This window comes from Myotis davidii, unplaced genomic scaffold (genome assembly GCF_000327345.1).
Source record: "Myotis davidii unplaced genomic scaffold, ASM32734v1 scaffold450, whole genome shotgun sequence".
In the NCBI taxonomy this organism is placed as follows: domain Eukaryota; kingdom Metazoa; phylum Chordata; class Mammalia; order Chiroptera; family Vespertilionidae; genus Myotis; species Myotis davidii.
This window is the reverse complement of record NW_006282385.1, coordinates 861,670-874,243: the sequence shown is the minus strand read 5'-3', so window position 1 is coordinate 874,243 and position 12,574 is coordinate 861,670. Positions and strand designations below refer to the sequence as shown.

Sequence of the window (12,574 nt, the reverse complement as noted above, 5' to 3'; positions counted from 1 at the left end):
TGATGGCTGTTCTCAGTCCCATCCCTAGGGAGTCCCAGCAACCGCTGCAAACCTCGGAGAGAAAGCTGCCTTCGAGTTCCGACCGAAGCCAGACAGTCCCGCTTCTCCCGTTTGAGTCTGGATCCCTAGAGACTCACCCAGATCTGGAGCTCAGAGCCTGAGACTCACTCCCAATTGAAATAGACAACCGCACCCTCAGCCGCCAGCCCCCTCCGTGCGCACCTCTGCACCTTTGTATTTTCCGCACTGCGCCTCCTCTGAGTCTCGGTATGCTGTTCCCTTTCCTTCTAGTTGAAGAATTTCCCCTCGTCCAGCTTTCCTGTGGTTCTGGGTGATGTCCGTTCCGTCTTTTAGTTGTATTTTTGAAGTGGTTGTGCGAGGCAGCATTCTCCGGTGTTTATCTATGCCGCCATTTTGGTTCTCCAGATCCTACTCTTTAACTTGCTCATTTTTTTTAACTTTCACACCCTGTATTTATGTTTGAATTTGCAAATACTTACTCAAAGAAAGGTTTCTTGATTTTCCACCCAAGATCAGATCTTGTCTCCTGTTTGTATTTTCATAGTATCCTATAATTTCCTTTCATATTTTTTTAGCACCCAGATATGCCTATCTTGCTCCTGTATTTTCAACACCTAGCTTAGTATCTTTCACATAGTCAATGCCCATTATATGCCTAGTGGTTCAATTCTTAGGTTAGTTCATAAAAGTTATTTTAACCCATAATATTCATTGTAGAATACGAATAGTAATATAGAACCTAATCACATTGGGAAAGTTTGTTCTAACTGGAAATTCCATGTACTTCTTCTTCTGTTACAAGGCTGGAAATGCAGTTGTATCTCCATGTTCCCTCTTCTTCTTTCTGGACATTGGTAATAGGGAATTTAGTGGTAAGTTCGTTAAATTAAAGCATTTGATAGTGGCTCCACAGCCACAGGAACCCCCAGCAGGGAGGAGTTGGGTTTTATTGAGCATACCTCCTGATAATGCTACAACGTTAATTTTTACTATATTTCGTTTGTGAGTTTTCTTTTTCCTTTCTACTGCTACCACCTATTATTTCTAACATTGTTCTCCTTTAATTCACTGTAGGTCAGAATGTAAATTTTTGTAGCACTATTATTCCTAATGAATGGATTTGGTATTCCTTTTTCTGCAGACTTTTGACCATTTCTTAAATTGATAATAAAATATGAACAAGGCAGGAGAGACTTCTTTTCCCTCACTCCTTTCTTTTTTTCCATAAAGAATGTGAGCACAGGAAATAGCTAAGGTATACAGAAATGGTATGCAAAGCACAGAAGTAAGTTTGTTTTTATTTCAGGGGAAAAATCCAGGCTCAGTCTACCAACCAAGCATTTTGTTTCTTGAGTGTGAAAGGATCTTTGAGGAAATAGAATTTGGATTATGTAAACAACAATGGGAAAGGGAGAAAGAGACAGTCACTAATGACTTGCTCCACTTGCTTTTCTTTGCCACCACACAGCCTCTGGGATTTGTAGACTAGGGTAGTACAGCGCAGCAGCTCATTGTAATTCTCACAGCTAAGGGAAGTTGTAAGTGATCCAGGTTGGGTCGTTGTGTCATCTCTACAGTGGGCAAATACAACTCATGCACTGGGCCTCTAGTATAGTCTAAGGGTTAATCAAGAGATCTGCTTTTGATCCCAGATCTATCACTTACTAGCTGTGTGCTTCTAGGAAGGGTACTTAACCTATTTAAGTCTTAGTTTTTTCACTTTTAGATAGATTGGACATAATGATATTTGTCTCATCGGTGGTTGAGAATAAAATGGGATAATATATATAAAAGTACTTAGAAGAATGCCTTACACAGGAAATGCTTTGCAAATGTTTACTATTAATAACTGTGGTTGCTATGATTTATTGTTTATCTTGTGGGCCAGAGACTATGCTGGGCACTTGACTTGCCTATTTACTGACATTCTAGAAAGTTGTCTCATCTGTTAAGCCATAATAAAAATGTCACAGTGCCTGGCATGCATCACATGCTCAAGCCATGTATTTTTAATGAGTGATTAAATCATAAACAATAGCCATGGTTTCTTTTGTTTTGCTCAATTCCTTTCGTTTTAAAGATTATGTTATTGTTTTGTTCTAAGTATTCAAATTTTACTTTTATAATATGAAAATATCACCAATGAAAAAAAATTAATTGCTCTTTGTTAACCTTTTGGGAAAGAAATGGATATGTGGTCATATCTGTATTTAATATAAATTCATTTTGCTTGTTTGCTTTAGGAGTCCAATGACTTTTCACAATACCAGCTCAAAGGCTTACTTAAAAAAAACTATCTTAACCAACACATAGAAAATGTCCAAAAGGAAATGAATCAGCAACATTCAGGACAAATCCAAAGGCAATATGAAGATGAAGGGGGCTTTTTGAAAGAGGTGGAGTCAAGAAGAGTGGTCTCTGAAGACACTTCACATTACATCTTGATAAAAGGTATTGGGCACCATCATTTATTTGATAGTTAAAAACCGAAAATGTGTTGTGTCTCTGAACTCAACTACCACCCCTGGATAATATTAATGAAACCTACTTATATAATAATAATTGTGTAAGTTATTAATGGATTCCCTATTTTAATGGGTTGTACCAACCCACTTTAATATTAACTAATGAGTTAACTTTTTAATTGCTGATTAAATGAAAATGTATAGCTCCTTATATGAGAATCAGTATACTCTTGTTCATGTTACTAGAAGTATTATACTGTAAATCTACATAGTTTTACTTTTTCTTAAGGTATACAAGCTAAGAAAGTTGCAGATATGGATTCAGAGTCTTTTCCATCTTCCAGCAAAATGCACAACACATCTTTTGACATAAAGTCATCTCCATGTGAAAAACTGAAGCCAGAGAAAGAGCCTGATGCTGCCCCTCCTTCTCCAAGAACTGTACTGGCCATGCAAGCTGCCATGTTGGGAAGTAGCTCCGAAGAGGAGCTGGAGAGTGAGAATCAAAGGCAGCACAATAAGAGGAATGCGTTTACTGCTGGAGATGAGGGCTCCGTATCACCACCGACTCTCCTGGCTATTCAGAAAGCTCTGGATGATGATGAAGATGTGAAAGTGCATGCTGGGAATGATGTGCAGACTGGAGGGTCAAAAGCCAAACAACTGGTTATGAGCAGTTCTGATGAGGAAACTGATGAAGGACTTCAAACAAGAGATAGAAAAGGAATGCTGTTGACAACAGTGCCTCATTCAACCAGTGTGAACTTTGTAGAGGAGCGTGTAACCTGCACTAATAATGAAAAAGAGATAGCCGACTCACCTCTTTTGTCAAGTACTGTCTTTTGTGAAGGCAGTGAATCTAACATTCCAAAAGAACAAATGTCATTTAGTCACAGGGTTAACAAAGCCTTTCAGACAAGTGATGAGCCTACGGTTAATGATAGGAAAGATTCAGTTCCTTTAGAAAACACAGTGGTTATACACGTGAATGTACCTGGGCTCCCGAGTGGAGGAGAACTGACATCAGCACCTCCTGTAAATTCAGGGTCTGTATCAGAGAATGGAACATACACCAAAGTGCTTGAGATACAACAAGATCTTTGTCCATCTGAGGTTAAATATGATTCTTCTGTTCTTTCAAGTAATGATGAATGTGAAAAAAATCCTGCTTCTAAAGTTACTCCTGTCAGTTTACAACAAACAAGTAACACACTAAGTGTCCCATCAGAGGCAATAAGTGACTTAGAAAATGCTAAAGAGCAGGAGAATTTCCTGAAAACCATCCAAGAATGTGAGACAATGGAATCTTCAGGCCAGGATTTAATTTCCGCTCCAAAGTCTATGGAACCAATGGAAATCAACTCTGAGGAAAGTGAATCTGATGGTAGGTGCTTATTCTATTCTCTTTTAGAGATAAGAATGGTGGTACTTCACATTTGTGGGAACTGAGTGATCCTTTATTGTGGTCCGGTTGCCACTCGGTTCAGTTGATGACCTAGAGACCCCATTATTTATAGATTCCCTATTTGCAGAATTTATTTGTAACCCAGAATCAATACTCCCCGCACTGTTTGTGGTCATTGGTGGACATGCATAGAGCAACTCAAAATGTGAGTTGCCACACTGTTGCCAGCTGAGCTTGAGCAAGGTGACACTCTGCCTTTTTGTTTCAGCTCCTACACAGACCAGAGGGTGGAGATGGGAGAGCAGTGCAGTGTAGATCAAGGAGCTTTGGCTCTAGGGCCAGTTGGGCAGGTTTGACTCTCAGCTCTGGCACCAGTTAGTAGGTGGCCTCAGGCAAGTCTTTTAACACCCCAAACTTAGTTTTCTTGTTTGTAAAATAAAGAAAACAGAATTTACCAAGATGGGTTGCTTTTAGGATTTAGAATTATATTTCCTCGAGGTACAAAGTTTCAGTATTCATGTATTTAGTGTTCTCAGTGACTTTATTTATAGAACATAACTGCTGCAAATAAGAAGAAATGGCTGTGCAGCTCCCTCAACTCCGCCCACCTCCACTACACACACACCTAGTAATTTATTTTCCTAGTGTCTGCCAGGTTACTCCATTTGAAAGTTGATATTTCCCCTTTGTAATGAGGAAGTATTTTATGGAAAGGAGTATTGGGGGCTACATAAATATGCTGTTACTAAACAAACCTTAACCCACTCTCTTTAGCATCCATTGATGATTTTTACCTGAATAAATTACGCTATCATGGTTGCCAAATGGGGGTTTTAAACTCTGTTTCTTATATATTGTTGACATCCTACTATAAGGAAGATCTTTCCCTTCTCCCATTTATTATTTTTGGTGTCAGTCTAAACTCATGGACTCCTATTTTATCTAAAAGTTATGGTACTACCATACTTTTCTTTGTTGTTTGAATTGTCTCAGCTTTGCCCAGTAGCTAGTTTGTCCCTTCAAGCTGGCTCCTGTGACTTTTGACCATTACCCATTATATTTTGAGCATTTCTTTATTTCCTGGCCAAGATATTCCAGGTTTATCTTGTACTTTCCCTGCCCTTCCCTGAAACCAGCCATTTTGCCAGAGAGCCCTGGTTCCTTGTAATGGCATGGTGTTTACAAACCAAGATCTGTTATTGGAGTATCATTGCTTCGGGCCCTCTTAGCAGCAGAGCCAGGACATATATTTATACATACACACGTGCACACACACATCTAATTTATCCCCGTCTATATATTAAAATCCATAAATTCACACTGATATCGGCACTTCCAGTCCAACATCACAGATTTCATTCTAGTGTTAACCTTTGAAATTTCCCTAACAGGAGGACCCTTGCTCCCATTATCTTCAACATGGGTACTTATTTGCTTATTGTCTTTATAACCATCTCCTGATCCCAGTGGCCTCCTCCGAGGCTTAGGCTGTCTCTTCACCGGGCCCTGAGAGCCCTGCCCCCTCCATCCTCATTGTGCCCTCATACCCCAGCCCACTGTGCCTGAGGGATGGAAGGGAATCACCATACTTTTTAAAGAAAAGACCAGAGAGGAGGAAAAGAAAGTGAAAAAGAAAGAGCTGTTTCTCTTGAGTACTTACCCAGGATTTTCCCCCCACTATGTCATAGCTTTATTCTTTGCTATTGAGTCGGGTTGTTTTCCTGAGCAGGATTCAAGGGTGATTTCTTCCTGGGTTCTTGTCCGGATGGATTGGAAGAATGAAGCCACACACAAAGGGTGGTAGATGAAAAGGGTGGAAATTTACTGGAAGCAAGTAGACTGCTACATAGGAAGGGGGTGCCAAGGGGGTAACCCACCAAGCTCATTTTTGCTAAGGTTTATAAAGGTGCAGTTCTTTGTCTCTTCATACTCCCTTCTAAATGGTCACTCCTGCAGAATATCCACTTCAAAGACCAAACCCACATTGTGTCTCCCTCCTTCTCTCCCTCTTCAGTGGTAGAGTTCTCTCACTCTTGTGAAATCTGTTTTCCTCTTTCTCCTATTTGCCGGCATTTCTCTGTCCTCTGAAAGTTTGTTTCCTCTTTCTCCCCATACCCTGTGGCTTTTCCCTATCTCCTGTGAGTGGATGTCTTCCTCTCTCCCCCCTCTCTCCCTGTATCCTGTGGCACCTCTTTTTTTCTCTTCTCTGTGAATGTGTGCCTCTGGCAGCTCCAGGCTCCCACCTATGCCTTCCCTTCTCTGTGAATGTGTGCCTTCTGGCAGCTCCAGGCTCCCACCTATGCCTTCTGCCCCCATGGATTTCTTTATTCCTAAAACTCCCTAAATCTGCCTATTTTATCCCTAAAACTCCTTTCACTGTGTTCATAGTGAAATTGCATAAAACTTTAACAACCTCTGTGATTGTTTATATATCCAGTAATAATTCTTTTTGAATTTTAAAACAATAGTTAATTTAAAGAACATATTTGTATAAAGTTAATATGCAAATATTTGAAAGCTTGGTTCCTAATTAAAGATAGTGCCAGTTTATTTCATTGAAAAGGCTTATTTTGAAGTTATAGGCATCTCTCATTAAATTTATTTAATAGTAATATGCTACTGTCCCCTGTTTTCTATTACATTTAGGTCTTTCCTTTTTAGGGTAAACAATTTTTCAGAATACTTTGGAAAGCCATTGATGATTTCAGGATAATGTTAATGTTTCAGTTGTAGATAAAGTGACATTATTATTTTGATACAGGAAGTTTCATTGAAGTACAGAGTGTAATTAGTGATGACGAACCTCAAACTGAGTTAGCAGAAGCTTCCAAACCTTCCTCTGGACAAGGTGAAGAGGAACTGATAGGAACTAACAAAGTAGAAGTCACTGGTGACTCTGAGAGCCTCCTAAGAGACAACTCTGAAAGTGAGCCCTTGGGTATTGAGCCACATGAAGAAACTGAAAATGATGCAGATGATTCGCTCAATGAATGGCAAGATATTAATTTGGTAATAATGTTATGTCACGCTTTAACTTATTGTTAAGGAAGCCATGTTAAGTAGCTTTTGAGTTTTAAGGAGTTACTAGATGAATATTTATTAGCTATTTGCATGCAGTTTTTTGTTCCTCTTATATGTAGGTTATTGTCTGGGAAAGTCTCCACTTTCGCTGTGATTTAGTGACTTGTTCAGAAATCCAAGTCATCTTCATAAGGGGAGAACTTATTTGTAATTTCAGATTAAGTGCAGGTTTTTGTAACAAATGAATTGAATCGGATTATTAATATGATTATCTACAAATGAAATTATTTTGTAGGAGGAGCTGGAAACTCTGGAGAGCAACCTTTTAACAGAACAGAATTCTTTGAAAGCTCAAAAACAGCAGCAAGAACGGGTCGCTGCTACTGTTACAGGACAGATGTTTTTGGAAAGCCAGGTAGGTTTACCAACTTGGCCCTTTTTTTAAAAATATATATATATTTTTTGCTTTTAGAGAGGAAGGGAGAGAGAGAGAGAGAGAGAAACATCAATGATGAGAGAGAATCATTGATTGGTTTCTGCATGCCCCACACTGAGGATCGAGCCTGCAAACTGGGTATGTGACCTGACTGGGAATCGAACCATGACCCTCCTGGTTCATAGGTTGATGCTCAACCACTGAGCCATGCCGGCTGGGCTCCAACTTGGGCCTCTTTTAATAATATCTATTGATATTTTTACTCATTCAGATTCCCTGAGGGAATGCATTAAATAAAATGTGTAAGCACTCCTTCCATTTCTGGGTCAAGGAAGGTACTGCATTTCAGTAGTGTCATTGTTTACCTGTACCTCTTTAGGAACTTCTTCGCCTGTTTGGAATTCCATACATTGAGGCTCCCATGGAAGCAGAGGCTCAGTGTGCCATTCTGGACCTGACTGACCAAACTTCCGGAACAATCACTGATGATAGTGATATTTGGCTGTTTGGAGCACGGCATGTGTATAAAAACTTCTTTAATAAAAATAAGTTTGTAGAATATTACCAATATGTGGACTTTCACAATCAGTTAGGTAAGACTTCAGAGTATGATTACTTTTCTGAAATTTACCTTTAGAATTTGTATTGTACTTTTTTCTTTCTAAGGAACTAATTTGATGCATTAATAGAAATGATAGGTCTGTACAATTTTCATATAAGTGGTCTTTTGCTGATTAGAGGAATAGGATTTTTAAATTAGGTTTAAGAAATTAAAATCCTAGTATGATTCAGTGTTTTTGCAGTGTAATCACCTGACCTGTTTAAACTTTGGTTACCTGAGATCTTGAGAGTGAACCAAAGGTGGTAGTGAGAGAAGGCAGGTGGGAGTCTCTCCTGCTGGATTCATGAACCTCATGGCCCTGTACTGGTGTTTCTGGAAGTCTTTCTCCCATTTATCCAACAAGTATATATTTTATATTTAGTGATTTGTATGTGCCAGTTGTTTTTGGCAATGAGGAAACAGCAAGAATAAAACCATCTTGCCCTAACCGGTTTGGCTCAGTGGATAGAGCGTCGGCCTGCGGATTGAAGGGTCCCAGGTTCATTTCCAGTCAAGGGCATGTACCTTGGTTGCGGGCACATCCCCAGTAGGTGGTGTGCAGGAGGCAGCTGATCAATGTTTCTCTCTCATTGATGTTTCTAACTCTCTATCCCTCTCCCTTCCTCTCTGTAAAAAAATCAATAAAATATATTTTTTAAAAATCCCGTCTAATAAAAACATGATAAAAAGCAAATCATAATTGCATAGTTAGTGGTATATGCCATATAAAAAAATAAAAAAGTGAAAGAGAGGAGAGAGTCACAGGAAGTGCATGTAGAGCTGTCGTTGGAAAGGCTTTACTAATAAGTAACTTTTGGGCTGGGGCCTAACGGAAAGCAAAAACTAGTATTTTAGATATTTTGGAGATAAGCATGACAGACAAGGGGACTAGCATGTACAAAGGCTCTCAGGCACAAGGCTCAAGTTTGGTTGGTGTGTTCTGTGGAAGCAAGAGGTTGTTATGTATTAATTATGTTCCCTCCAAATTCATATGTTGTAGGCTTAACCCCCAGCACCTTAGGATGTGGCTGTATTTGGAGATAGTGTTTAAAGAGGTAATTATAAAATTAGGTCATTAGTGTGGGCCTACTCCAATCTGACTTGTGTCCTTTTATGTAAAGGAGGTTGGAATATAGAGGAAAGAGGGAAGACCATGTGAAGACATGGAGAAGACAGCCATCTATCTGTAAGTTAAGGAGAGAGGCCTTTAGGAGAAACTAATCCTGCCAACACCTTGATTTAAGACTTCTAACCTCCAAAACTGAGGAAATAAATTCCTGTTGTTAAGCCACTCTGTCTGGTCACTGGCTGTTACAGCCTGAGCAAACTAAGAAAGAGAGGCGTGTGTGAGTGAATGCGAAGGAGAATGGCAAGAGTTAATATCAGAGAGGAAGGAGGAGATCAAAAACCAAGTATGGTCTGTCATGCTATAGAAAGGATTTGTGAGTGGATTGGTTATGAAATTTGAGAGAAGGAGAATAGTCAAGGGTGGCTTCCCAACCTGAGCAGTTGGTAGAATGGACTCGCCATGAATGAGATGAAAACTGGGGAAAGAACAGTTGGAGCAAGAGAGAGAGGAAGATCCAGGTTTGGATCTGTCATATCTGAGATGCCTATTACATACCCAAATGGAGATGTTAAGGTGATAGTTAAATATGTGTGACTGGGTCACAGGAGAAATCCAGGCTGTGGGTCAGAGTATAGGTGGTGTTTAATAGATTGTATTAAAAGCTGAGGATGGATGACACTTTAAAATTCTTAATAGATGGCCATTAAAAAAATAATCAATTTTCCAATAGTAAATAAAAAATATCTTTGGCTGTTGTTCATATAATAAAATGTCTATAAATGTTATGTGTAATGTTTATAAAATAGAATTAAAAATATATAATAATTTTTACTCTTACAGGATTGGACCGGAACAAATTAATAAATTTGGCCTATTTGCTTGGAAGTGATTACACAGAAGGAATAGCAACTGTAGGTTGTGTTACAGCTATGGAAATTCTCAATGAATTCCCTGGACATGGCTTGGAACCTCTCCTAAAGTTTTCGTAAGTTCTTTCTTAATTTCTTTAATCCAGATGTTCATATAAATACCCAGATTAACAAACAGAACTATTATTTACACCATGAATGGTTATAAATCATTGTTCATGAAGAAAATAGGAGTTACTGGTTGGAATTGCTAAAGTGTGTTTTTCCTATTCTAGAATTCCAATGAAATTAGAGACCCTGTTTTTTAGTGTTGCCCAGGCTTATCCTAATTCAGGGATACAAAGCCAGTCCTGTGGGATTTCTTAGGTGTACAGAAATTGCTGCTTTATTCATTCAAATATTTATTTAGACACTGTGCTAGGCTGGGATAGAAAAGATGACTAAGTGATGGACCATTACAGACCATACCCTCAAGCAGTTGCCATGCTGTTGTGGGTGACAGAGAAACAAACCATACTTGTACTGCTGTTTGTTGAGTGTTCTGAAAGAGGTCGGCCAGAGAGGGGAATGGAAATATAATGCCAGGAACTTTATATTAGGCACTGCTGTCCTTTTTCTCACTGTATGTATACTGTGATGTATTTAGTGGTGAGGTGCACTCCACATAGAACCTAGAGTTGGCCTATACTTGAGGCACACTCAATTTTGGAGATTCTGAGATGGTAGTTATGAGTATGTCTGTGCAAGTAGTTGTCCTTTCATAAGGTTATCCCTTGATGACATCTTTAAAAAATTGAACTATAATTCACATACTATAAATTTCATTTTTTTAAAGTGTACAATTCAGTGACTTTTAGGATATTCATGAGATTGTGATGGCATATTCTAACCATCATTTTGTCATGAAATACTATTTGGCAGCAGATGATTTAATGAATTTTTTTTAAGAGTTCTCTCCAGTTGTATCTCCTGTGTTTGAAAAATTCTGGGTTCTGGTCTGAAGAATCAGTGATGAGAATTAAAACTTAAATACAAAATTGTTTTAATGACTGCTGTCCACCAGCTTTAGCACACACACAATGCATTTTTCTTTATGCTTTTTATCTCTTTTCATATTTTATTATTGTTGAGGAAATATATACTGGAGGTAAGTTATTAGGTAGCTTGTGGGTCATGGCATTTTAACACATTTTGTACCTCTCAGGAGTTTTCTCGTGTTTCGCGCACCATCTGTTAAGGCCCACTCACAAGTGTTCTCGTTTTTCACGCCCATGGAAAAAGGAGCAAATCTAGATACTTATGTAAATTTTGTTTGGCCCCTCTTCATAGAGGAAAATGTTTTACGCAGTACCATACATTAAAAAAGTACTAGGAGCTTTAATTGTTTTTGTAAATAAAAATGTTATAATTATTGAAAAACAACACCTAAAGTGCATTATGATTTAAATAACGTGCAGTTTGCCCAAAAACGTGCGGTCCCTGGTGTATGTCTTAGAGATTTCTATGTGGTACGCAATGTGTTAATAACTTGAAAAGCTACAAATCACTTTTTTATACAAATAATAAATACATATTAGAAAAACTGTATGTCATGTCTTAAAAAGATTACAGTTAACATTTTGGTTTATGTCATTTCAGACTTTACACAGTATACTTATACATTTAATATATATATATTTGACACTTGAACAACACAGATTTGACAGCATGGGTCTACTTTATGTGGACTTTTTCAATAACTATACAGTATTCCAGGCTTTGTTTTTGGATTCAACCAACCATAGATTGAAAATAGCATTTTCAGTCTGAGTTTGGGAGTTGGTAGATGCAAAGGGCCAACTGTATGCATTGGGTCTTGGGCATCCACAGATTTTGATATCCACGGAGGATCCTGGAACCAGTCCCTCTTTATATTGAGTGACGACTATATTTAATTTTTGGGAAGTCAATGATCAACTGTATACTCACAAGTAAACATATATAGTCACGTAAGTGTGTTATTTTTTTTTACAAGAATATATACTTTTTATGTTACCCATAACTCATTTGGTGATAGGACAAGGCATACATCAGTGTATAGATTTCTATCTTTGTTTTCAATGACCCCATAATAGTCTTTTGAGGTGTAATGATTTATTTATTCAAATGCCTATTGTTATTTTTTGAAGTATACACAAATACTGATTTGAGTGTTCTTATCTTCGGGTTCTTATCTGATTAGTATTTTAGATAAGTGAAAATGATATGCACCTTTTCATTTTGGTGTCCTAATTATTAGTGAGAGTGATTTATTTTCATGTTTATTGACAATTTGCATCTCTGATTTAGTGCCTAGCCCAGCCGTGGGCAAACTACGGCCCGCAGGCCGGATCCAGCCTTTTGAAGTGAATAAAACTAAAAAACAAAAAAGCCGGTACCCTTTTATGTAATGATGTTTACTTTGAATTTATATTAGTTCACACAAACACTCCATCCATGCTTTTGTTCCAGCCCTCTGGTCCAGTTTAAGAACCCATTGTGGCCCTCGAGTCAAAAAGTTTGCCCACCCCTGGCCTAGCCTGTTTGTGCCATTTTTCTTTTCTTTCAACAGTTTTTGCTTGTTCGTTGCCAGTTGAACGGTCTACATTTTCAGTTAGCTTTAGCAGTTTATGCTTTTGGTCTTCCAGCTCATCATTGACAAATAAGGG

The 12,574-nt window shown here is 38.4% G+C and overlaps 1 protein-coding gene across 4 annotated transcripts in view; it reads left to right on the top strand.

Moving 5' to 3' along the window:
- The window catches only part of ERCC5 (excision repair cross-complementation group 5), a 29,394-nt gene that overhangs the window by 10,262 nt on the left and 6,558 nt on the right, over nt 1-12,574 (top strand). For 2 of the 4 annotated variants that reach the window (XM_006752918.2, XM_015559205.1), the window contains 6 exons: nt 2,265-2,472; nt 2,776-3,870; nt 6,653-6,900; nt 7,208-7,327; nt 7,728-7,941; nt 9,859-10,003. In XM_006752918.2, the coding sequence (XP_006752981.1) occupies nt 2,265-2,472; nt 2,776-3,870; nt 6,653-6,900; nt 7,208-7,327; nt 7,728-7,941; nt 9,859-10,003 (2,030 nt within the window). Of the gene's footprint in view, nt 1-1,178; nt 1,290-2,264; nt 2,473-2,775; nt 3,871-6,652; nt 6,901-7,207; nt 7,328-7,727; nt 7,942-9,858; nt 10,004-12,574 lie in introns of those variants that run through there. The other 2 variants (XM_015559204.1, XM_015559208.1) reach the window with 2 other exon arrangements.